Source organism: Trachurus japonicus, chromosome 16, assembly GCF_045865225.1.
Source record: "Trachurus japonicus isolate A0001 chromosome 16, Traja_1.0".
NCBI lineage: Eukaryota > Metazoa > Chordata > Actinopteri > Carangiformes > Carangidae > Trachurus > Trachurus japonicus.
The window spans coordinates 126,580-153,689 of record NC_140922.1 but is presented as its reverse complement, the minus strand read 5'-3'; the positions used below and the strand labels follow the sequence as shown (position 1 = coordinate 153,689).

At 44.8% G+C, this 27,110-nt stretch overlaps 1 protein-coding gene across 1 annotated transcript; it reads left to right on the top strand.

Annotated features, from left to right (window-relative positions):
• The first annotated feature begins 6,391 nt into the window (after nt 1-6,391).
• snrka (SNF related kinase a) lies at nt 6,392-26,944 on the top strand. The gene is made up of 8 exons (XM_085803379.1): nt 6,392-6,660; nt 7,407-8,120; nt 17,357-17,498; nt 20,093-20,305; nt 22,833-22,967; nt 24,234-24,432; nt 25,534-25,640; nt 25,738-26,944. The coding sequence occupies exons 2-8, from the start codon at nt 7,532-7,534 to the stop codon at nt 26,909-26,911; spliced, it is 2,559 nt and encodes an 852-aa protein (XP_085659505.1). The 5' UTR covers nt 6,392-6,660; nt 7,407-7,531; the 3' UTR covers nt 26,912-26,944.
• Nucleotides 26,945-27,110: the final 166 nt, after the last annotated feature.

The following is a 27,110-nucleotide window of genomic DNA, read 5'->3' as shown; positions in this document are numbered from 1 at the left end:
TGTTTTGAATTTGACTGCAGTAACCGTTTTTGGCCACATTCTTACATATGGCACCTTTAAATGTTAAATCTAAATCTTAAATCTAAATGTTAAATGTTCGGCTAAATATTTAGGTAATATGCAAATCTCCTCCCGACTGTGGCTTTGGAAGATGCCCCTGGAAGCACCCCCAGCTCATACGGCCCCGCCCACACTGACCCAGGATCAGTGGACAACGACAACAACAGGAAAATGCAGCAACTGCGCTTCGTGACCCGTTTAGGTTTTTCCAGGTGTTTTGTTCCTGTGTGGAATTTAACGTGAGAACACTAGATACCGGGATTGAGACCGGGTTTTTCATTCCTGTGTGGAGTTTAACGTGTGAACACGAGATACCGGGGAGGGGACTGAGGCCAGGTGTTTCGTTCCCGTGTGGCGTTCCTGTGTGGAGGCCGGGTGTTTCCTTCCTGTGTGGAGTTTAACGTGAGAACACGAGATACTGGGGACTGAGACCGGGTGTTTCGTTCCTGTGTGGAGTTTAACGTGAGAGAACGAGATACCGGGGACTGAGGCCGGGTGTTTCGTTCCTGTGTGGAGTTTAAAGTGTGAACACGAGATACCGGGGACTGAGACCGGGTGTTTCGTTCCTGTGTGGAGTTTATCTGGTGAAGTAAAGTTACAAATGTGCATATAAATGGATTTTCTATCTGCGCTAGCTAGTGAAAAATAATGTATGAAATGTAAACATTACATTTTTGAATTAGGCTTATTAAGCTAAAATATCCATACCGTTACCGTTACATAACGTTAGCTATAACGAGATACCGGGGTCTGAGGCCAGGTGTTTCGTTCCTGTGTGGAGTTTAACGTGAGAGCACGAGATACAGAGTGCAGAGTGAATGTAGATCACTGCTGCGTTAGAGGGCGTCGCCCCCGGAACCTTTGTCAGTGGGCTCGTGTTACCCCGCCCTGGTAAAATAGGCACACCTGTCGTGTTGCACCATGCAATGTTTCGCATGCTGGCTAATGTGTGCCATGTGTGTATGTAGCTGCGAATGTGAGTAAAAGAGCAAACACGGTATCCTACGTCTGCATGTATTATTGCTATGCAAACTAACCACTCGGGTTACTACACTGGCGACAAGGATTAAAAAGCAAAAGTCAAGCCAAGGATTTATGCCGAGTAGGTACCGCTGTGAATCGAAGAAGAAGTTGGCGCGCAGTTTACAGTAATGGCTACCGTCGGTTCGCTCACCGAGTTTGTCGAAGAGGATGGCGACTGGGTGGAGTATATCGAGAGACTGGAGCACTTTTTCCTGGCTAACGACATTACAGACAAGGGAAAACAACGGTTGATTCTTCTCAGTGTGTGCGGGGCCAAGACGTACAAGCTTATGCGCAATCTTGCCACGCCGCGGAGACCGGGAGACATCGGCTTCAAAGATCTGGTGACGATGGTGCAAAACCACCACAACCCAAAGCCATCTGTAATTGTCCAGTGCTTCAAATTCCACACTCATGCACGCAAGCCGGGAGTGACGGTGGCTGCGTTTGTCGCGGAGCTGAGACAGCTATCGGATTCGGAGCACTGTGAGTTCGGAGCTGTGCTGGAGGAAATGCTCCGGGACAGGTTAGTTTGCGGGGTTAATGACGACGGCGTCCAGCGCCGGTTGTTGGGAGAAGCCACGCTAACTTTCAAAAGAGCGCTTGAGATCACCCAAGCTATGGAAACGGCAGCCAACAACACTAAAGACATTAAAAATGCTAACGGAGGTCCACAGCCGTGCGCCGTTCATCTTGTGTCCAAAGAGAAAAGAGGCAAGCCATTAAAGTCCGTGGAGTGTTACCGTTGTGAGGGAGCTCACTTCGCAAATGACTGTGGTTTTAAGGACTCGGTTTGTCATAACTGTCAGAAAAAGGGACACATTGCTAAAAAGTGCAGGGGAGCTAAAAATAAACAGAGGAAAGAATGGGGAAAATCAAAGCACAAGATGAACACACATCACCTGCAGACGGAAGAGTCCGAGGAGCAGTGTTCATTCAACGTGTTCAATGTCATTGGCCAGCCCCAGGCTGAGCCCATACAACACTTCAGGTAAACAGCAGTGAACTGAAGATGGAAGTGGACACTGGTGCCTCAGTTTCAGTGATTAGTCGAGGCACTTTCCACCAGTTGTGGAGCTCAGAATGTGCACCTGAACTTAAAGAGACTAATATAAAATTGAGAACATACGGGTGAGTGTATTCCATTTGTTGGTGCTATAGATGTGGACATTGAGTATTAAAGCTAAAGCTACACTGCTGGTAGTTGAGGGGGAGGGGCCTAGTTTGTTGGGTCGTGATCTCTTACAGAAAGTTCACCTAAATTGGGGGGAAATTCAGTATCATATAGAGTACAAGGCAGGTAGTGAAAATGCAAATGCTGACGCCTTCAGCCGCCTGCCTCTCCCTGACACACCAAGCCACACTGGTCAGCCCCCAGAGACTGTTTTTCTGATGGACAGACTGTCAAATTCTCCAGTGACAGCAAAACAGATCAAACTATGGACTGAGAGAGACCCAGTGTTATCACAGGTTAGGAGATGGGTGATGCAAGGTTGGCCTGTGACTGTAGAGCAGGAGGAATACAAAGCTTTTGTCAAGCGCAAACTTGAGTTGAGTGTGCTTGATGGTTGTCTCCTCTGGGGCTCCAGAGTGATTGTTCCTCCTCCAGGGCGAGCACAAGTGATGGAGGAGCTACATGATGCCCGCCCTGGGGTATCCCGTATGAAGAGCCTCGCCAGGTCATTTATGTGGTGGCCTGGGATGGACTGTGCCTTGGAAGAAAAGGTAAAGGCATGTTCACAATGTTAAAGTAACCAAAAGATGCCAGCATCAGCACCGCTTCACCCATGGCAGTGGCCAGGCCGTCCATGGTCCAGGCTTCATCTGGATTTTGCTGGTCCATTTATGGGTCGGATGTTCTTGGTGCTGGTGGACGCATATTCAAAGTGGCTAGAGGCCCATATCATGTCAAGTATTACTGCCCCAGTTACTGTACTACAGAGACACTTAGAGGCATATTTGCAACACATGGACTGCCAGACATGATTGTGACAGACAATGGGCCCACTTTCACCAGTGAGGTTTTCAAGGAGTCTGTGGAGAAAAACGGGATCCGTCATGTCTGCACGGCTCCCTACCACCCCGCCTCCAACAGCTTAGCAGAAAGAGCTGTTGGAACTCTGAAAGATGGACTGAAAAAAATGTCAGGACACTCTCTGGAAACCAAGCTTTCCCGTTTCCTGTTCCAGTACAGGATTACACCTCACACTGTTACAGGAGTGCCCCCAGCGGAGATGTTACTGGGACTGAGACCAAAATCTCATCTGGATCTCCTCCGCCCAGACGTCAAAGCTAAAGTCGTCAGGTCGCAGGATGAGCAAAAAGCTAGACAAGACCAACATGCTAAAGAGAGACTTTTTCACCCAGGGGACTGTGTGTATGTTAAAAACTTTGCCACAGGGTCGCCCTGATTACCAGGAGTCATTCACCGCCGGACGGGTCCAGTGTCCAGTGTTTTGTGGTGGACTTGTCTGATGGTTGGCAGGTTTGCAGGCACCAGGATCACCTGCGTGTCCGCCATGATGAGGGAGGGAAAGGTCCTCAGTGTGTTTCGCACAGGGCATGAAATTGGCACCCGCCCACACGCCAAATGCGGGTAACTTTTGTGATTGGCGGGTGAAACTGTCAATCTACCTGCCACGTTGGCATGTAGCCAATAAGACAACACAACACTGACCAAGTGTTGTTGACCAATCAGGTAGCCTATTGTTGCTAAGCGAGCCCCGCCGTTTTCTTGGGCTTTCAAAATGAAAAACGAGAAGAAGAAGAAGAAGAAGAAGAAAAATAACAAATGTGGCGGCATATTGCTGGCGTGAAGAGGCCGCTGGCTGCAATAGAACAAAAAGAGGATGAGGACGATTAAAAAAAAAATTAAAAAAGGCCCCAGCCTTCATGCACTCCATAGCAGAAGTTGAAAGGAAGAAGGTGGAAGTGGAGATATCTGCCTCCAAGTTTATCTCCATAATGGCTGATGGATCCACAGACAGCAGTGTAATAGAAGAGGAGTTACTCTACGTTAGATCAAGCAGAGCAGGAAACATCAAGGTGCAGTTTGTGGGGATCCAGGCAATAGAAAAGGCAGATGCTGAACATGTAACAGACGCAATATGCTCCATGATGTCTGCAGTCAGTGGCAGTGAGGATGAGTGGAAGGAGAAACTAGTTGCTTGTGCAACAGATGGAGCCGCAGTATTGACAGGATCCAAGACAGGCGTGGTCAGTCGGCTTCGTGGGGAGAGGTCCCAAATTCTAGGAGTCCATTGCATGGCACACCGCCAAGAATTGGTTTTTAAGGATGTAATGAAAACCAACAATCGGTGTAGAAAAGTTGAAGATCTCTTGATCGGCCTGTTCACCTTCTATCACAGAAGCCCATTGAACAGAGCCACATTAAAGAAGAGTTTCTCAGTGCTAGCACTGAGAAACTCTTCTGAACAGGAATTTACACAGAGAGGACAATGAGGAAGGCCAGGAAAATTACAGCAGACAGCTCCCACCCCCTAACCAACCAATTCGAGCTCCTGAAATCCAGGAGACGCTACAGGGTCCCACTAGCTAAGGGAGCCTTTAAAAAATCTTTTATCCCCAACGCCACTCGCCTCCTCAACTCAACATAAGTGATGCACTAACACTGAACTGCTCTTAACTGTCTTTTTTTCTTTTGGTTTTTTTCTAACTCTATGTTTTAACTGTGTTTTAATGGTATTCTTAACTGCTGTATGTTTTTAATGAAAATTTGTATCTTTACGGTGAGCCGAAGGCAAATTTCCACCATGGTGGATAATAAAGATTTATTGTATTGTATTGTACAAGTACTGTTTATGTTTGTCAACAGTTTGATTTAACCCACCAAATGCAGTTCACCTTTAGTCTAATGAATTTTGCTCTTGTGTTCTAAAGACCAAATCACCAGACACTGAAAGGGTCAATGCCAGTCATCAGAGCCAGGCACATCGTTTCTGCAAGTGGGCAACAGATGGAGCCACTCTAAAATTCTGCTGCTTCCTGCATGACACCTTGACTCATCTTGCCAACCTGTCTGTGAGACTGCAGCATTCATGTTTGACAGTGGCTGATGTTGACAATTGTCTTACTTCCACTCAGGCTGTGATCATAGACTGTAAAAAGAATGGACGTAGCGTCCGTGACGTCACCCATTGGTTTTGGGGAGTCGTTTTTGTGACTCAAATATGGCGGCCTGAACAGCGCCATGTTGGATTGGCCGGCCGAGAACCCGCCCACTGGCCTCGAAGCAGCTGTCCACGGAGCTGCTCGGACCTGTCACTCAACGTTTCCGCGCCCTAATTGGCCAGAATTTTAACCTAATAACAGTAAAACGGTAGAGTTAAAAAAAAAATTCACCCCCCTCAGAGTGTGTGCGGGGGTAGAAACTATCGATTGAGACGAAAAAACGTTCTGACACCAGGCTTTTAACATGTTTACTGAGGATGTAAAGTCGGCGATTTTAACATGGGGCTCTATGGGGAATGCTCCCTTCTGACACCAGCCCCCAGAGGAATCCGAGGGGATTGCAGTTTTTTGAACGCGGAAGTGAGCTTCACTTCTCAGACCAACAACTGCCCCCTTGGCTGTGATCCACAAATAGGCTACAAATCCAGGTACATATTGCTTACTGTTTGTAATTTTAAATGTGTTGGTCTTTAGAACACAAAAGCAAAATTCATTAGACTAAAAGTGAACTGCATTTGGTGGGTTAAATCAAACTGTTGACAAGCATAATATATATTTGATATGACCAAGACACCTAAAAACAAAAACACGGCCATTTTCATCATTTTACAAGCAAGTGGGCAACACACATACATTGGAGTGAATGGGTTTTCTGGGCGCTTTTGCAATACCCATATCCTGCCACTCGGGGCGCAAAACCCTTACCACGGGAGTCAATGGTGGTGTCGTTACTCTCTTTTCCAGTGCTCTAGTGCTGCCCAACATGGGTCTTTGGCGCCCCCCTGTGGCGCCTCGGGCTCATAGACCCACTAGTGATCTCGCTACTTCATTACAAGTAGCCTACTAACGCCATTCTAAATGAGACTTTATTAAAGGGTATTAAGTAAAGACCTTTATAGTCCAATTTTAAAACTTTGTTGATAAATAAGTCTGTATTGCTTTTGCAAGTTTGAAAGTAGGCCTATATCTGTCTAGCTGATGAAATATTAAGTTAGGGTATTTTGCCGTGGTTATTATGTTGTTATGAATAGTGTATCTTGAAAAGTGGAGGTGATTTTCCTACGGCAGTCCTGGGGCTGTGACCGGTTTGGAAATGTCGATTCTTTTTTTCAGCACGTGAAGGCAGCATCATAGCTCCACCACCTCGGCTGGGAGGATATTACCATTCCGATTAGGGCGACTGTTGCCAACGATGCAATTCTTCGTTTTAAGAACAAACATTGGGCACGGGCACCTCCTGAGTGCCGCGGTCATCCGTGACAGCCTGCACCATACTCGTCTTCTCTCATAATTTGCGCTAAGCTTCACTTGATAGCATCCAAAGGGTCCAAGGCATCCGGCGATTACTGGACTCAGGGCTTTCTGTTTACCGAAGACACTGGAGAGGTGAGCTTAGCGAGTCATAGTAACTTTAGCATGCTATACGCTACATGCTAACCACGGCTAGTTTGGAGATATTAGAAAGCCCCGGTGTGGCCGTGTGGCCAGCGCTCTGTTGAATTGATATAAACTGTCTGTGTAGAAATTATTGGCGGGTAGGTTTGTGGATTAACTAGCTGGCAACGTTGTAACGCTGCAGTAGAGAAGCAGCTAACGTGAGCTTGCTGACGTTGATCAATCACTGTACATCTAGCTAGCTCCTGCTAACGTTAGGCTAACGTCAGTTGCTTGTGCTACTGCCGGCGGGCCCGTTATACAACCGACTTGTGGGCCGGTTTATCAAACTCGGTGGACAGTCGACAATATCTGTGACAATGGGACTCGTGTATTTGTAGTTTGAGCCGTGTTCAGCGTGGTTAATTGTAGCAGGACGAGGCACGAGACATGAGGATGTATGAGCTAACGACGGTGCAGCAGCCATTCTGTCAAAACAACAGCTACGCCTCCTGCTGAATAATCGTGGGGTTGGTTCAGGAACTAAACTAAATATTATGTCAGTGCAATGCTTTAATTGGGACCAATTTCAAATGTGGCATTGTTTTGTATAGCTAATACATAATGAAAAGGAGGTTGGGCAGATACAATAGTATTGTCAGAAATATAACAGAATCAGGAAAACGTGGAAAAACACAGTATTTGTAGCAGATGGTGTTCATTTTACCTGTTATAACTCTGTCTTTCGTGTTATTTAGGAAACTGGAGCCATGGATTTCTTCCTCTGCCTTTGATAAACCAAACTAAGCTGGACCCACACACCTCAGCCAACCAGTCCCTACCTGCAGTGGTGGCTCCCCTTTCCTCATCACTGTCTCCAGATATGGCAGGCTTCAAGAGGGGCTATGATGGCAAGATTGCTGGCCTGTATGACCTTGACAAGACACTGGGCCGCGGCCACTTTGCCGTGGTTAAGTTAGCACGGCATGTCTTCACTGGGGAGAAAGTGGCGGTCAAGGTGATCGACAAGACTAAGCTTGATACTGTGGCTACGGGTCACCTTTTCCAGGAAGTGCGATGCATGAAGCTGGTCCAACACCCCAACATTGTGCGCCTTTATGAAGTGATTGACACTCAGACCAAACTTTACCTTATCTTGGAGCTTGGCGATGGAGGGGATATGTTTGACTACATCATGAAACACGAGGAGGGTCTGAATGAAGAGCTGGCCAAGAAGTATTTTGCCCAGATTGTCCACGCTATCTCGTACTGCCATCGGCTGCATGTGGTCCACAGAGACCTCAAACCAGAGAATGTGGTGTTCTTTGAGAAACAAGGGCTGGTGAAGCTCACTGACTTTGGATTCAGTAACAAGTTTCAGCCGGGGAAGAAGCTGACAACCAGTTGTGGATCTCTGGCGTACTCTGCACCAGAAATCCTGTTGGGCGATGAATATGATGCTCCAGCAGTAGGTATGCAAAACATGTAGGCTGATGAATGATGCTAAAGTAATGAGATGAGTCACACCATTAATTAGAACATGGCAGGATTATACTGCAATGCTACCAGACAGGATGTGAGCAAGATCTTTGATTCAGATCGTTTAGGGAACTGTATAGATTTTACCCAGAACCCAGAATTTCACTCCAGACCAGCCTTGTTGCCTGCAGTGTCAGCTCAGTGTCCAGTCCACTTTAAACCCCCTTGCATCCCGTCTTTGTGCCTGAACAGAGTTGTGGTATTGTTGTTAACAACTTGGCTGTTGGTTTGCTCACAGAGTCTGGATATGTGTTATGTCTTCAGTTGGGAACACACTACATGTGTGGTGCGAGCCTTACAGCAGATATCACCTGTCAGCTGTTGCTCTACGTAGAGTTTGCATGCTACTGCAATCTGGGATGTTTCTTTGTTAATTCAAAAAAAAAAACCCTAATCAAGTATAACAGTCTCCACTTACAGATGCACTAATGTTAAAAATATTTCTTCATGTCTGTGCTGCATTCAGATGCAGGCTAGAACCAGGGCTGCACGTTAACTGTTTCAGCACATAACACTAGTACTACACAGGCAGTTCTTTAGCACAGGACCAGAGAGTTGTAGCACAATGCCCGTCCCCGCCAATTAATGCAGCTCATCACTTACACAGTAACATCAGCAAGTGTAATTCATATAATATACAATTATAGAATAATAACTCAAAATGTTTTCAGATACATTAGAAGCATCTTTATTATACTTTAAACAACTAATTTTTACATAACAGATGTGACATATTTACTAGGGGTGGAACAGTTCATAAATTCACGGTTTTCGGTTCGATTCGGTAGCTATACGTTGATCGTTGGAAAATCAATCATGTCTTGTATATTCAGGTAAAAACTAAAAGAATGAGGCAGTCTGACATCTTATCCATCATTGTGACAGTCTGAGGTTAAAAGTAGGTGAGATTCTGGCTGCAAGAGAGGAGACATTGATTGATAGTTCCAACATGCTTTTAATTTATTGGGCAAAGAAAGTTATCTAACAAATGCTAAGAATAATTAGTTATTCACTGAAATATATAACCTATATTTATTAATTGTGGTTCTTACAAAAATTATATCTTATAAAATATAAAAGCAAAAATGTCTCTTAAAGCTCTGCCCCTTGAATTAGTGCATAATGTAACTTTAGCCTAATACTTTCACAACCACATTATTTACCAGCAACATAAAGTGAAACAGAGACAGAGGTGTCCTGTCCTGCCACAGTCTCGTTTGGGCTCTCACCAAAAAAAACACTATAATTATTGTGGTGTTCAACAGCATTTCACCACCTGTCCTCTCTGTCAGTCAGCCTCTTCTTCCTCCTCCTGCTCCTGCTGCTGCACAGGTTGCGCTGGAGCACTAATAAATGCTAAACGCGCTAAATCGCTAATTGGTTGCGATCATCATGATCACACACGCGTTCCCATACAGCACCTATACAACGCTGCTGGCGCATCTTCTAGCGCATCTTCTAGCGCATCTTCTAGCTCAGACTCTTTTCACTCGCCATGCTCACAAACGTTTCCACAAGTGACCAGCTGATACACTGCTCTGCTTCTTCTTCTTGTTTACCCATAGCACCCATGCTACAGGGCAGATTAATTCTTAGCACAGGCATGTTGATGTAGCATGTGCGAAATATATACCGCTCTGTACAACCCTGGCTAGAACACAAGACATGTTGCTGCTGCTGCTGATGTGAATATGACATCAACAGGTATTACCTCTGTCTAGTTTTGCTGCTCGCGGCACAAGTGGAAAAACAGCTGATAGTTCTATGCTTCAGATCACACAATAATGTTAAGCCGTTAAGTGTTTTGGGTGTGCGTTTGCTCTCATTTGTCAGCAGGTGCTCCACACGCCACAGTCAAGCCACACATCCGATGTGTTCCTAAATTTAGGATGAGATAACTTGAATAAGAAGCAGGCATCAGCCATATGGGCTTCTGCTATCCCAGGGGTTAGCAACCTTGTTTGGGCCCTTTCCCACCATATTAAAACCCACTCAGAGCCATAAGACCTATTCGACCATTAAAATGACATTCACGAAAAAACAAGCCTGTCACACCGAATGCATGCCTCTTATGTTGTTGCTTTGGGTTGTGAGCCACGTGACATGATTCTGTTGTTTTATTTGTTAGGATTAGCTGCGCTCTAGAGCACCGCTAGTCTTCCTGGGGTCCACATTTAAAACCAGTACATTTAAACATACATTTACAATCACAACACGGAAAAAAACAAGACAAGTCAACAAAAACTTACATTAAATCTGCACAGTCTACATTGACAGTAATGGGTCTGTGCGCACAAAAGATGCTACATCTGAACGCCCCCCCATGCACAGACACACGTGCTTTAACCAAGGATGTGGCCAAAAACACTTTGGCTCAGATAGGCAGAGAAAACGGTGCATTCTAGGGTCAGCTGCAGTATGTTCTATTGGGAAACCCAAAAACATGGCAGTTTATATCATGTCTATGTCAGTGTGCCGTCATTCTTTAATTTCTGTGGCATACAGCAGCCAACGTCAACCTGAATATGAAACACAAATACATCAGTTCAGGGTCCGATAAAGAAATATATATTTTCAAAATAATAGCTTATTAAATTATTTGTCTCACCTGGTTAATGTGATTTCTAGGGCTGACCCGATTATCATATTTTGATAGTCGAAGCTTCGCAGACATGAAATTGATCAAAATCGAAGTTTCGATGGCCAAGGGGTTGCGCGATCGTAACGTCTGGGGGGGGATTTTTTGGGTCAGCCCTAGTGATTTCTACCCCTGAACTTCACTGCACAGCATAAGATGTCACTTTGATTTTCACGATCTTGCAAACTCTCACCTGTGAAGCGCGAGCGATGTTTGTAGTTGATGGTGGAAAAAACCTGACGTGGTGCATATTTTGATCGACAAAATATTAAAACAAGTTTTATTTTAATGTCACAAGAGCACTTCAATCTCCAAAAGAAATAACTATTACGATTGAAAAAACGAAATGGTCATTATTTATTCACATTATTATTATTTTTTCAAAATAAGCTGGTCCTCTCTAAACCACGGGAGCCGCAGGTTGCTGACTTCTGTGCTATCCTGAATATTCAAAGCTGCATTGTGTATTCTAGCTGTTTGGATGTAGCAGCACTCGACGGTCATCATTTTGCAGGGTGCCATAGGCCAAGTGTTACGAGGTCAGCTCTACTAGCACTGACGTTCATGGGTGTACCATTGGACTAAATTAACCAGGTCATTGATTTTCTGTGAGGTCTGACAGGGAGCAGGCAGACGGATCGTGTGTCTGTCCATAACTGATATGATACCTTTCACAACAGGGAGGTGTAGGGCACGTGAACTGGATAGTAACGTGTGCTCAGTGAAGCTTGTTTTGCAGCTGGTGTCATTGTTAATGTGGCGCTAATCCTGAAAAAGGCTGAAATTGGCTGCATGATTGTTTATGCATGTGGAGAAGGCAGCCACCTTGGATTGTTTGATTCCTATTGGTATTGTCACCACAAACTGAAGATGTGCAGCAGAGAAAATGCATGAACTGTGGTTAATTTCTCTACGAGCCTTGCACACAAACCCACACATTTTGAAAACTGTGATGTTGGATACTTAACCCTGGATAGTGCAGAGGGTAGTATGTTATTCTGCAGTACTGCCCAGGGCTCGACAGTGCGACTGTTTTGCTTGATTATTTCCAGTGCGAATAGAAAATTACATTCAGTCGCATCAGTGCGACTCCGACAGAAACTATAGTACATGCACCGTTTTGCTGTTTACGTGACCACTGAGCAGTATTTTATTTTATTTATTTTTTTGGGCAACCTGAATCGTCTCCTCCAATGCAAGCACTTCCGCACACTAGATCCAACGCAAAATAAGGTGAATAGGCCACCGTGTGATGTTTTACTCTGAAAGGGTCTAGATAACCCCGCCCCCTCATTTGAATATTGCAGCATGAAATAAAAGAGCAGTGAAATAAATGTCCCCAGAAATAAATAAATGTGACGTTATGAAATAAAAGTCCCCGGAAATAAATAAATGTGACATTAGGAAATGAAAGTATCAGGAAATAAATAAATGAGGCGTTAATTATTATAATATATAAAATAAAGTTATAAATAAAAGTCTCCTGAAAAAATACAAATGTAAATTAATCTATGTATTTATATTTCATTTATAGCTATTTATCATCCTATTTATTTAATTTGGGATTCATTTCATGGCTATATTTATTTATGCATTTATTAATTTATTCCATTATGACTAAAACGGCTTTCCATAGATAGAGGCTAAAAACATGCTATTTTCATGAGTGGGAAACACAGTACGAACGTAAAGAATCTCTCTTATTTTCACCGGAAAAAATTTGGCTAGTTGAAATTCTGATTTCCAGCCAATGTGGCTGGTAACTGGTCAAAAAAGTTCATTTAGAACCCTGTGAGAGATGATTTTAGTAAGAGGAGGCGGAGAGTGGTAGTTAGAGGGGATACTCTGTCTGGTACAATCCCAGTAGTTGAGGTGAAGCAGGGCTTAAAGTATTCCGGCCCCGTGCCGGATCTCCGGCGTTTGAAAATTTCAGAAAAAAACAACAACTCACACACAATATTTGGCTGCACACAGAGAAGTTCATGGCTGGAGAGGACGGAGGACAAAGACAAAGCTAAATGTGTCGTATGCAAGACAACCCTGGCCTGCGCGTACTGTATGAGCCAGGTGACGTGAGTCAGTCACTCGCTGGAGGCAGTGATACGCCAAGTAGCGTCGGGTCTCTTGCCGCTGTTGACGTCGGCACAAACGAACCTGGTGGTCCGAGTGGACGTAACGGCGCGCATTCGGTTTCGTTTTTTTTTTTTTCTCCGTGCATGTCTGCAGCGCAACGCTGCACGGACGTGCCCCCCCACGCCCCATAGCAGAGGAAACGAGCCCTTGAATGGCTGATCCAGACCTATGGTCCAGACCCCTAAATTTAAAATATGAGATTTATTTTTGCTCCCCACTAGACCAGTTGAGTTCAGTTTCATACACTCCAGCCATTCTTGCCTTGTTGCCTTACAGTACAATTAAGCTATAGGAACCTCAGTCAATTCTCAATGTGCTTTTTTTTTTTTTTTTTTAAATCTGAAACAAATTTCCCTTCATGTTCTTCTCAGAGTACACCAGAATGCTTCAATGTGTTAAAATCACATAAAGTTGTGAGGTCAGACACACCTGGATTAATTAGTTTGTCTGTAGTATGTAATAATGAAGCTGGCTTGAGCTCAGGAAGTAGTGGAGCTGTGCATAAAGCCTGTTGTCATTAGATCTATTTTTTGGCATTTCCACTTTTTCTTTTTTCTTTTTTTTCTTTTTTACATAGTTTTCATACATTTCATGCATATATTGATGTTTTAGAGGTCTTGTAATGTCATGGAAACATGTTGCCAAGTCATGGGAAAGTCATGGAAATTTGTTGGTTAAAATGTGTATGAACCCTGTGTACATTACCAAGCACAATGCTAAAAAGTTGTTTGCTAAATTGCCTATAATGTGTAGGCTATGCGTCGGATCCACTGCACCCCCGCTCCTTGGAAAAAAGTTCAGGCTCAGGATTTTTTTTAACTTTAAGCCCTGGGTGAAGAATGAGGAAGCAGACTGCCAGGTAAAGAATAATAGATGAAAGAAAGGGGGTTGATGTATTTGTGGACAAAGTGCAGCGAAAGAGAAAGCCAGGGAGAGTGAAGGAGGGGGAATGGAAGAAGAAGAGGATCAGGAGAGAGGCGCTTCTCCCCTTTTTCCTCATTGCTTATTTGTTGAAGCCAGGAGTGCACACTGAAAATTTGACGGTGTAGTTGTATTATTTTCATTGTTTCAAGTGGATTGTGCTGCTGGTATGACTTCAGTCATTTTCAGTTTGTAAATCACTTGGGAAAACAGTGTGAAATAAAAATGAGAGATATAATTTTTGGCTGACATGCCCGAGACTGTCAACAAGCAGCTGCCATGTTGTTCCTTGTCATTGTGTACGTGTTGACCAATATGCCAGAGGGCCTGACAAAGGCACGTTACAGTCCCCAGTATGAAATGGGGAGGTAGTGTTGCTATGGTAACAGATGCTGTGAACGTGAGCAAGCCAGGTGTGAGATTGTACTCCTGTGGTCCCAGGAGGTATTTGCCTCTCCTCTCCATCACTGACATCACTGCAGACAAACACAAACAAATATTGTCGGAGACACTAATAAATAGGGCTACCCCCGACCAAAGATTTTCTTGGTCGACCAGTGGTTGACGGGGGCGGTTCAGGTCTCTGACTAACTGCAGCGGGGACTATCATGGATCTGCTCCGTGACACTGTGACAGCCTGGTCGCACTGCACGCGGAACCGAGGCGCAGCGCTCTGGAGCGGAGGTAGTTTCAGATAGGCGCACATGTTAACCGGTCTGCCTGGTCGCACATCTCACACTCCGGAGCACAGTGCGCGCGCCTGCAGCGCTTCAGATCGGTTCAGTTCTATTTTTCACGCGAGCCGCGAGCGCCGTCTGTCAAGCTGGATAGACCAGATTGTACCAGACAGGAAGTTGGGCACAGAAAAGGCGAGAGAATCCGGTCAATTTTCAAAATAAAATAAGTAAAATGATGATTAATTAAGTTGTTGCTTGTCCGTCAATACCCTCAGTTCAGTCCGTTCAGTCATTTTAGCCATGTTTCCACTGCAGGAGTGGTAAAAGGAGGGGGTAGGAACTTCGACAGGAACTGTCCTCTCACTCGGCCCTCTCGGTGGCCGTGTCTCCACTGCAGACAGGACCCACCGAGCTCTTATGGTGACATGCGACAGCTCTGATCATCGCACGGTTGTTGAGCAGCGTTTTTTTTTCTGTTTTTTTTTACTGCTCTTGTTGTTTTTTTCTGTCAGCATAGACGCTTTCTAAAAAAAAAGAAAAAAAAAGATAGCCGTCATGTAATCCCGCGATCGCGTGTGTATCACACTTTTTTTTTTTTACTAGGCCTATTGCTACTCTCGTCTTTTTTTTTTAAGTTTATTATTTTGGGCGTTTTTGCCTTTATTTGACAGCACATAGTGAGATAGACAGGAAAGGGGGAGGCAGAGAAAGGGGGAATGACATGCAGGAAAGGTCTGCCCGATGTGGGGATCAAACCGGGGACGTCTGCGTTGAGGACTGTAGTCTCTACATGGGGCGGCCGCCTTAACCACTGCGCCACGCACCACGTGTGCAGTAGGTGCCACAGGCGGTACTGTCATAAGTCTACCCCCTCACCTCCACCCCATCCATTCCTGACCCCAACTCAACATAATATGAAGAAGGAATAACACTACTAAAAATGAATTCTTATTTTTTCCACTTCGAGAACTGTTAGCGATTTGAAACAATGTCATGATGATCTGGGAGGCTGCTGTGGCGCGTGGGGGGGCAGCAACACGGATAAAAAAAAATTAATGACCAGAGGGGTGGGAGGGGTGTGTGTGTGTGTGTGTGTGGGGGGGGGGGGGGTATTGAAAGCAGACACTGGCAAATCGTGCTCAGCCCTACTGTAGATGAAATCAACCCAAATGACGAGCAAGTCATCGGTGTGTGAATTGTCAACCCGCTGCTGATTGGTCTGAACTGATCGGCCTGTGGACTTATTGAAGTTACCCCTATCATCAGCAAATGACGAGGGCGGGACATGATACCCGTCAATCATTTATACTCACTGAATAAGAGCAGGGTTTTTTACTGGCAAGTAGACTATTTGATGCACTTGGGCTGCATAAAATTAGACAATTTAAGAGATACGATGTGCTTATTTGATGCTGCTGCCTCTAGGTTTCACTTGAACTTCTAAAGATCATGTTATTCAGACAACAACTTTCTCATGTTTATTGTATAATGCGGGAGGGCTTAGCCCTGGTAGTGTATAACAGCTGTCATTAGAAATGTGTGTAGTGGTTGCGTTTATGTGATGCAGGCCACTGCTGGGACCAGCACTTTGACCTCTTTGTAGCACCTGTTGTTTTCTTCTACACTGCAGCAGGTCTGCAGAAAGGCCTGGGGCTTTACCCATTTCTCACCTTCAACTGTGACTGTGGGTCTTAACATTAGTGTAATAACTCATCTATCAGACCATGTAGCCCAAACTTTGTGCAAAATTCTATTTATAATTATAATAATTACCACTGCACTGCTCGACCGTTTATTTTTGTAAAGAAATCATCACAACAAGGAAAAAGTGTTTGTTTCTGTGGCGGGGAGAGCAGGCGCTCTGCAATCAGATAGTAATGTCTTTCCAGTCTTTCAGCGTTAGGCTTCAGTGGGTTCTCATATTCTTATTTTAATTAGATATCTAAGAAGTATTTTCAGAATTTTAGCCAAGTCCGATTCCATATGAATGAAAATGTTACTTCAGTCTTTCTTCCTATTGAAACAAGACAGTTGATCATGTCAGTAGCTGAACCTTCTTCTTCACCATCTTCACCGCCTTGATATAAAATCAGAATCAGCTGGGCCTTATCAGCATTTTTGGGGATATCAAGTGCCTCATTGTACCATACAGTGCACCTGTGTGGAATAAGATTGGTGCATTAGTTGTGTTTCTATAGACTTACATGGTCTGCAGGTGACAGAAAGAGGTCTTGAGCAGATCACCAGCTGTCACAGAGCCCTCTCTCCTGCCAGCGACAGCACTATTCACTCAATGTGGTCCGTGTGTGTGTGTGTGTGCGCGTGTGTATGTAGTGTGCACTGACCGGCAGAACAATTTCTCATGTTCATTTCTCACTTGTCCACGACAGTGTTTTGGAGTTGTTGGATTGTGTATTTGATGAGTTTGATGAGGGAAACCAAGAAATTCCCTTAGCCTCCATAGCAGAGCCCTGAGCAGCTCACGGCTCTGCTCCACCATTCTAAAAATAGCTTACACCGACAATTAAAGGTAACGAACCTACTGCTATGACTATAGCGATTATGGCAATGGGCCAATTTGCCAAAATGTTGAACTATCCCTTTAAGAAGAAATTATTTGTATTATGATGAAATGCTTCCATATTATGTTGAAATGTGTCCAATTCAGAACATTTCATCTTCACCTCATCAGTAGCAGTAGGCATGAAGCTCACTTTGTGCCATATTTACATGATTTACTGTAAGTGGAAATTGGATCATGTATTCATTGTATGCTTATTTGTACTTTCCTCCTCCTTAGATATCTGGAGTCTGGGTGTGATCCTGTTCATGTTGGTGTGTGGCCAGCCACCCTTCCAGGAAGCAAACGACAGCGAGACCCTCACAATGATCATGGACTGTAAATACACTGTACCGGCCCACGTCTCTAGTGCCTGCAAAGAGTGAGTGGAACATTCACAGCACATGAGAATCACTGAGCTCCTCCTTTTGATGAAATACTCTGACCTCGAGGCATAGAAAATCCAAGATAGCCTTCAGTCTGCTCTCTTTCTTTTTGTTTTCATGAGTCATGCCTGTTACTGTTTTCTTTTTGTTATATCACCTTGGCTGAGGTTACAGGTTTCAAATTGAGGCAGTGCCAAGGTGATGCAAAAAACTAGTGATCCGTCAGAGAAAATTATCAATACAGTGTCATTTCTGTGCAGGAATGGCTTGTACAAATGCTAGCATGCCTTGTGACTTGCACATTTGCTTGGCTGATGCCAAAGTATTCTTCATCAAATTGTATGTTACCAGAGCCCATTATTTCACCAAAAGCCTTGTTCACAACTACACACTACAGTACTACTACACACACTACAAGCTTCTCGGCAAATGGAAAAGCCTGCCCATGATTACTGAGGGCAGCAAAGTTCCCTGTCACACCACTATCTTATTTATTTTATTTTATGTATTTGTTGATTGCATATTGAACTTCAATAGAAAAACATTCATAAACATTCCAGAGTTAGCTTACTGCTAATTTGCATCCATAGGGATGCAAATGCATAGGGACCGTGCTCATAGGAGTGAGTTGATCCCCTCCTTCTGCCTGGAGGGTCAAAACAATGGAGAGTTAGCAGCAGAGGATACATTTACGTACGCTCTACACAAGCATACAACAGTACAATATCCATACATTTATTTGTTGGCAGAAAACAGCAACATGATAACTAGTGTCTGACAATACAAACATACAAACCCATGCGCTGTCAGCAGCACATCACTGTGCTACAGGGTCATCACCTTCCTCCTTAGGCGCATTTCCACTGCAGGAAGCACCGAAATAAGCTGCTTATATAATAATATCATAATAATAATAATAATTATATAATAATAATATGCTTTTTTTTCACTGGCGAAAAAAGAGAGAATAAGTCAGTAAAAGCATCCCTAATTAGAAATGACTATGGATAGAGCCATTAGAAATTAATGCAACTGTTTTTTCTTTTTTTAATTTAATGATTAATGTTGTTGTATATGCAATAACTTACAGGCTTTGTTAGTTTTAGGTTCAGTATGTGCAAAAAGGTAATTTCAAAAAAACAACCAGTCCGGCCCTCGACGTACCAATTTTTAAATTTTGGCCCACGGCGTATTTGAGTTTGACACCCCTGTCCTAGACAGTCGTTAACTCTCAACGCTTCAAAAGGTAGATCTGAGGTAAGGGATCTCGGGCTTAAAAAGGTTGGTGACCACCGGTCTAGTCTGCTCACACTCACACATCACAAACACACTTAGAGATTTGATAGAATTTGAAAAGATTTATTCACTGGAGCCAATATTAGAAGGTGGTTGCAGTTTTTTGAGCCTCAGTTTGTATTTGTCTGTCTGTGTCCATATGCAGATCATAAGCCTTATGTCAGTAAAGGTTATTTAGCTTTTAGTGCTTGTGTCATAACCTTATCTCACCAAAGTCAAACCATGTATAAGTCAGCCCGTGTTTTTTTTTTTTTTTTTTTTTTAACACTTTTTTGGAAATGGTTTGTAAGAATAGGTTACTTGTACCCTACTGTTTTCTTGTTTCACGCTCTCTTTTCCTTCGGATCTGCACAACCTCAACGTTAGGATGGGCTTCATTGTACAGCTGACAAAAATGGCTGTTGTCTGGATACTTTTTGCTTTTTTCCAGCTTTAGTTTCAGTAGACTCAGTAGAATACAGTATATGTCCTGCCTAATCCTATTAAACTGCACTCTCAGCTCTTAACAGTTTTATTTGTGTGGAATTAAAGCTGCTACTCGACCAGCTGTACTTTGACATCCTGAGCTCAGGCTGTCACTGTACATTAGACACCACAGAGCCCCTCCTGCTCCACACAGCAACCACACAGGAGCATCCCTCATTCAGCGATGTATCCATCCACACCTCCAACAGAGAGCATCCACACTGAGAGGCAGTGGTGTAGTCTAATTTTTTTTAAGTGGGTATACTGATTTTTAGGTGGGTAAACTGTTCATACTTGTATCACTGGTGGTTCTCAAACTTTTTTACATCAAGGACCCCAAATTGACACAAATTAGACCACAGACCCCCATGGACAAAATCTTGAAGCAAACACCAGAAATACACAAACAATCAATGTACGTTTAAATTAGGTGTACATTTTTGAAAGATTATAGAGAAATTTCTGGAAAAAAAGTGGTACAATTTCTCAAAAAAAAGTTTGAACATTTCTAGGAAAAAGATTTTAAAAAGAAAATAAACAAAAAAGTTTACATTTCTTTTGAAAAAAGTGTTATTCTGTTGTCACTTTGAACATAGAAAAATTTCAGAAGTAATTCTGACAATAAAGTACTCAATCAATCAATCAATAGCATCTGGGATGGTTGCACTATCTCGACCAGTCATAGCCTTCAGTCATTACAAACCAAATGTTGGTTTCCTCTGCTCTTACATCATCTGACATCACTGACCTCTTTCCATCACACATCAATTAAGATGATATTTTTACTCTGAGTTAAAGTATGTGCCCCCTCCCCCTCTCTCCTCTCTAGTCTTATAGACCGGATGCTTCAGAGAGACCCCAAGCAGCGAGCATCCCTGGATGAAATCGAGACTCACACCTGGCTGCAGGGGGTGGACCCATCCCCAGCCACCAAATATAACACTCCTCTGGTCTCCCACAAGAACCTGTCTGAGGAGGAACACAACAGCATTATCCAGCGCATGGTGCTGGGAGACATAGCCGACCGAGATGCCATTGTTGAGTAAGTGGACACATTAAACCCAGTACTGCCCCAGATCATTGGTTGAATTGAAACCCAGGGTCACTGCAGCGAGATACTGAATTTTAGGTCTTTGTTAAATGTAAACCATAACCATTACAGATTGCCAGACCACCTTAAAGACTGTGCTCCTCAACTTCCAGGGTCTTCTCCAGGATGTTTTACTCACTGTTAGCCACAGGAGCACACACATCTTCACCAATCAGGCCTTTACCAAAAAAGGTGGGTGCTACTATGCCTGGGGATGGCTTTAACCTCCATACTGTGCAAAACTATGGAGAGGGTTCTGGTTGATCTCCTTACCACCACAGTGGTCAGTGCGGAGGGACAGAGGCTCTGCTGAGTTCAAAGTCAAAATCTTTATTTGCCATTTGTGCAGTTCAGTCTCAAAACAGTTTATGCTTCCTAAAAGATATGCAAGGGTCCTATTTGTTTCAGTTCAGCCTTTTGCTCCATGAAGCTACACGTCCTTTTGAAAAGGCTGGCAGGTCTCAATGTTAATATGGATCTAATTCTTTGGATCAGAGACTGAGGTAGAAGGACGATAGAGGTGTCTTGGTGTTAATCGGATCGTGTACATCACACACATTCAGAGTGTCCTGACATTTCATTTTCCTGCCTGGTTCAGTCACAGAAACATTCTGGCAGACAGCGCACACATCCACTCTCTGACCAGTTTCAGCTTTTAACGTCTGGAAGGCGCTACTGTGTTCCCTTGACCAAAGGTGTTTTCAAAAAGTCCCAAATGCCATCAACATCATCAACTTAATCTACTCAATATGTGACCAACCAGATATTTCCTTCCCCTCTACTGTAATCCCTTTTGTTATTTCAACCTGTTGTATCCGTTGTGGTTTTTAGATCTTGTTGGGTAATTATAGCTGCTGCGCAGCGATGGATTGGGTCCGGGTTATTTTTTTGGCAAATTTAGGCAAATTCTGAGCAACAAACAGGAGAATAGGAAGACAAGACAGTTGACATTGTAATTTTCACTTTGCACCAGTTGCGACTTGAACCCACACCCTCTAGAACCACAGACCATTGTCTATCACACTGAGCTAATTGGCAAGTGGCAGTGCTATGGTGGCTTCACAAATTGAGTAAGCCATTCAATGTCGTGCAGGCAGATTTGAAACCACTATAAAAAAAATTTTTTAAAAAAGAGGTAAAATTCTGATATGTATTTGTTAAACATCTACTCTAAGATTATGTACATTTGTTTCACAAAGACCATCTGGTATTTTAGCCAACTCCCTTGTTGGGTCTTGAACCCACATCCTCCAACACCAAGAACCAGCTCCTAACTCACTGAGCTAATTGTCTAGAATGAGACCTCGTGTGTTTCTTCTCAAATAGACTCAGGGAGTCAGTGTCCGGGCAGCTGTTGTCAAGGCAGATTTCAAAAATGGTCAAAATGTCACAAATTCTAATATCTAAACAAAAATCTGTTAATATATAAATTGCATCTCAAAAATTCAGTTTTTGAGATAAAATTCTGATATTTGCCAAACTTCATCAACCACGACCCATTCTCAATTTTTTTTCAGGAAGATTGAAAATGTATTTAGCAGGAATTGGATGGTATATGTTTACAGTACTGTTTACAGTCATACGTTTTCATGCACTGTAGGCTTAATTTTTGATAAAACAAAAATTGCTCGTGAGTGCAGCTGCATCAGGTCCAGGCTTCAACACCTGTGGATTGGACCGGGTCGGGTCTTTGAGAACCGTAGCATCTTAGAAACTGCTCAAATGGGCTTTAAGAGGTGTATTCACAGGAACTTGCTTTTATTTGCTCAAACCTGCAGCCAGACTCGGTCCAGCACAGGAGACCGGAGTCTGTTGACATGGCTTCTTTTTTTTTTTTTTGGGAGAAGTTACGGTAGGTTTACATATGACGGTCTGGGAGATGCTGTGGTGCTTATAGCGGGGGGAAGCGGAGGAGGGGGTTTACGGGTGCCGGCGCTGCTGCCACCTTGTTCTCTTCCTTTTTGAGTATGTAATGATCCCAAACTTTAGATGATCTCTGCCGTTTACAGACATCCTGACTCTCCGCCATCACGCCGAGTGTATCACGCGCTAGTGGTGTGTTTCCTTATCAACGGTCCGTGTGGAACAATATCCCTCCGCGAGATTGCTGCACGTCATAGGAATATAACGAGGCAGAGTTTTTGCCTCGAGCCATTTTTGTAATCAAGTTAATCGAATAACTTGATGAATCGTTTCAGCCCTAATAGAAAGGGATCAAACTGGAAGGTTTGGTGTCTGTAAGTGCTGCTGAAGTGGAGATTTCTAGCTCAGAGTCTGAGGAAAAACTAATTTTGAGAAAACGGCCTTTAAAGATAATTGTAAAATTCCATAGATTGTTAATGTCAGTTGTTCTTTCATGAGTTGTTGCTGATACAAAGGAAATAACAAAAACACAGTATGCCACAGTTGCAGTGTCCATTCTCTTCTTTAATGTCTAATGTCTATGTGATATGTCTCTCACGTGTTTGTGTTGTTTTAGAGCCCTGGAGACCAACAAGTACAACCACATCACAGCCACTTACTACCTGCTGGCAGAGAGGATCCTGAGGGAGAAGCAGGAGAAGGAGGTCCAGACCCGCTCGTCCAGCCCCAGCAACATTAAGGCTCAGTTCAGGTAGAGAGCAACGTTAGAATAACAGTCAGAATGACGCAAACATGAGAACTCTCTGCAGCCAGAAGGAGAAACCCCCCATGATATTTTGGGAGGGAGTTCATTTGTATAAATATAAACAGAAAAGACAAACTGCTGAGTGACCAATAGAGAAGCAGCATAGTTTAAAAACAAGAACAACATGTTGTTAAATAAATTTGTCATAATTTCTAAGCATGTAAGAGATGATTTCATAAACTAGAGCCATAGGCTGCACATCTTTAAATCAGATTTCTGGGAGGGAAAATGAGAGAAAGGAATGAACATAGAAACAAACTGATAAATGTACAAAATTAGGTACCATGGTCAAAAAGAACATGAATGGAACAGAGGATGAATTAGTTTATGGCGTAAAAATGTCTGTCGTACTGGAGCAGCTGAAAATGTCCTGGAAAAGTCCTGGAAAACCATTTCAAGAAAAGAGTGGAACCCTGTGGTAGTAGTAGTGCAGGCAGCAGCCTTAAAGGGATAGTTCAACATTTTGGCAAATTGGCCCATTGCCACAATCCCTATTAGCAGTAGGTTCGTTAGCTTTATTTGTCGGTGCAAGCTATTTTTAGAATGGTGGAGCAGAGCCTTGAGCTGCTCAGAGCTACGCTACAGAGGCTAATGGGATTTCCTGGTTTCCCTCATCAAACTCATCAAATACACAATCCAACAACTCCACAACGCTCTGGTGGATAAGTTGTGACCTGCACATTCACCACACTATGAGATAATAACAGAACGTTACCAGACAGAGTTGTTTTAGAGGTAAATACAGAGACTGCTTGATGAAAAACTGTCCCTGAAGGCAACGCGCATCAGCGGCATGAATTTACCTCAAAAACAACTCTGTTTGGCAGTTTGCCAAAATGTTGAACTATCCCTTTAAGTGTGTGTGTGTGTGTGTGTGTGTGTGTGTGTGTGTGTGTGTGTGTGTGTGTGTGTGTGTGTGTGTGTGTGTGTGTGTGTGTGTGTGTGTGTGTGTGTGTGTGTGTGTGTGTGTGTGTGTGTGTGTGTGTGTGTGTGTGTGTCATAAACTCACATGCATGTGCAAGTCCACAATGTCCCTTTACTGCATGACAGAGTCTTTCTCCTCTACTGTGCATGTTGAGGCAGACTTTGTTGAATTATTCCACTGTTCACTGCTTCTGAGTAGAGAAGCTGTGTGCAGTCTGTCAGAGCAGCATATTAGATGAGGACAAACAGTATATCTTGTGATCAGATTCCCTTGTGATTGGTTGGCAGGCAATCCTGGCCCACCAGAATGGACATGCACCAGGACATAGAGGACAGCTTGGCAGCATCCTCCATATCCCACGCTGGCGGCCCCCAGTCCCCGGCTCGCAGTGCTGAGAACCTGCTGAACGGACACCGCTCCAAAGGTCTGATGGAGCTGGGCCGGCGGGAGGAGACGGTGACGGACTCTCTGGGTCTTCCAGCTCAGGTACACATGTCCTCATAATACTGGGAAACAGTTTGACTCTGTTTACCTCGCTTTGGCCCGTTCTGTTTGCCCTCTGTCTCTGGACACTGAGACATTAGGGATGGGTTGAAAAACATTGACCCTCTAATCCACTGTGCTCTCTGCTTCATTAGCTAACCTCTGCACACCAAAGACAAGAACATGACAAATGTAATTCCAATTAAGTCCCCAGTGAATCTCAAAGAAGCTGTGTGTGTGTTTATACACACTGTAGCAGGTACACTGGCCAACACATCTGTTCTTCCTGAAGATGTGTGTCTAAATAGTCGCTCATGTTAAAAAGAATTAAAGGAACTTGGGGCAGGATTTGTGAAAAAATACAAATACATTTTAAGTTTTTTAATACTAATGGGTGATGAAGTGTTCAAAACCAAAAAGAATGAGCCCACCCACTTGTTGCCTTGAACAGGCTGTGTGCTGCATAATGCTGCAATTCTGGGTCCGAATACCCCGCGCTGTCCTGCGGACGTGACGTCAGAAGACGCTGCATGCGCATACTTGATGGCATTCTAGAACGCGCATGTTTGTCTTTTATTTTATTTTGTTATATTTCTCAGTGTTTTATCTGATCTTATGTTTTTCTTATTGCTTTTATATGCTTTTAATTTACTGTTTTGTATCTGTTGTGCAGCACTTTGGTAACCTTGTTGTTTTTAAAATGTGCTATACAAATAAAGTGGATTGGATTGGATACAGAAAAAGACAAGCGAGGTGGACCCAAACTAGTGTTTGACAGTGTTAGTGCATTCATTCAGCAAAATTACAGTTACCAAAAGAATTATCCTGCCCCAAGTTCCTTTAATTATTATTATTGGATAGAATAGCACTAATGTAATTGCTTCAGGGGCCCATCCTAATGTAAACTTTGATGCAGTAAATTGAACCTCTAAGCCGCTGCATTATTGAAAAGATTAGTGTTTTCTGAGAATCTCGTCCAAAAATTGATATTGTTACTGATGTATCTGAAATATACTGAAAATATACTATAGGGTATTGAATCGATTGCCCAGCCCTACTGAACAGCCAGCTTGAATTGACTTTGTCTGAAAATATCTCCCCCAGGCTTGTGCTGCCACCTCCGGCTCTACTCTGGGATCTGGTTCTGGGGTCGCCAGGGCCGCCGGCCCCTCCACGTCAGCAGCAACCAAGCAGCGAACCTGCCTGTTCAGGTCTGATCCACCTGGATCCAGAAATCTACTTTTTACTTGTATAATATATCGTTCCTCTTCAGCCAGAATAAACATCTAACATCTGATTGTTTCTCAGGGTTGAGGAGGATGAGGAGGAGGAGGAGGAGCAGGACCCGGCTCTCCTCCCCACCCAGGTGATTTTGCGGCGTAAGCCCCCGTCGGTCACCAACCGCCTCACGTCCAGGAAGAGCGCCCCGGTGCTGAACCAGATCTTTGAGGAGGAGGGGGAGTCTGACGACGACTTCGACGCGGACGAGGGTCTGCCGCCCAAACTCAGCCGTGTCAAAATGAACATGGCGGGGAACGCCACCAGCCTGAGCTCGGGGGCCGGCTCCTCCCCGGGGTCCACGCACAAACGCTACCATCGCCGCAAAAGCCAGGGGAGGGGGTCGTCGTGCTCCAGCTCGGAGACCAGCGACGACGACTCGGAGAGCCACCGGAGACGTCTGGACAAAGACTCGGGCTTCAGTTACAGCTGGAACAGACGGGATAGCAGCGAGGGGCCGCCCGGCAGCTCGGGGGGGAACGGCGGGGGGGGCAGCAGCTCGGGCCGGGGGGAGCCTCCCGGAGACGGAGGAGGCTCTTCCGCTCCGGATCGGGGAAGTCCTCCTGGAGGGGGCGAGAACGAAGGCGGAGGGGGCGGCGGCGGCGGAGGGAGCGGGGGAGGGGGGCGGGAAAACCCCTCCAGCTGTTGTCACAACAGCGGCGGCGGCGGCGGCCCCTCCCTCAGCGGCCCCGCCCTCAGCGCTCTGTCGCACTCGGCCCGCGTGGCGAGCCGCGGCGCCGGGCTGGTGGAGAGTCTGAAGATCATGAGCCTGTGCCTCAGCTCGCAGCTGCAGCAGCACCACGCCGGGGGGCGGAGGGGCCGGGGGGAGGGGGGCGGAGGAGGGGGGGTGGAGGGGAGGTTCATCATAGACCCTCGCGGTCTCTCGGGAGGGGGCGTGAAGATCCAGAAGTCGGCCTGGAGGATGTGCATCGGCTCCACGGCGAGCCTGGACACCGTCACGCTGCCCACCACCGCCGCCCTGCCCCGCTCCCACCACCGCAAAACGCCGCTGCACGACCCCCCCGGTCTGAGGGGGGGGTCGGGCGACAGGAACGCTCACAGCAACCTGAGCCCTTTGAAAAACGGCATGCTCCAACTACCTCTGTGTGAGAAGACCATCTCTGTGAACATCCAGCGAGGCCGAGGCTCCAGGGACGGTCTGCTCTGTACCTCGGCCCCCGCCAGCTGCTGCCAGGTGATCTGAGCCCCCCCCCCTCCATGCACACGCACACACACACACACACACACACACACATACACATACACACACCTTCACCTGGCGCTGCCCCTCCTATGACCTCTGCACCTCCTTCTCATCGTCAACTCAACACACCGGTCCACGTTTCCCACTCTGGTCCCGTGTTGCTGTAGCTGATACCTCAGCCTCCTGCAGTCGGCTCTGA

Bases quoted from the DNA above. Each gene is read 5' to 3' on its own strand.
- snrka (XM_085803379.1), top strand. From the start codon at position 7,532: ATGGCAGGCTTCAAGAGGGGCTATGATGGCAAGATTGCTGGCCTGTAT. The intron at 20,306-22,832 runs GTAAGTGGACAC...GTGTTGTTTTAG, and splicing joins GACCGAGATGCCATTGTTGA to AGCCCTGGAGACCAACAAGT. The intron at 24,433-25,533 runs GTACACATGTCC...TATCTCCCCCAG, and splicing joins CTCTGGGTCTTCCAGCTCAG to GCTTGTGCTGCCACCTCCGG.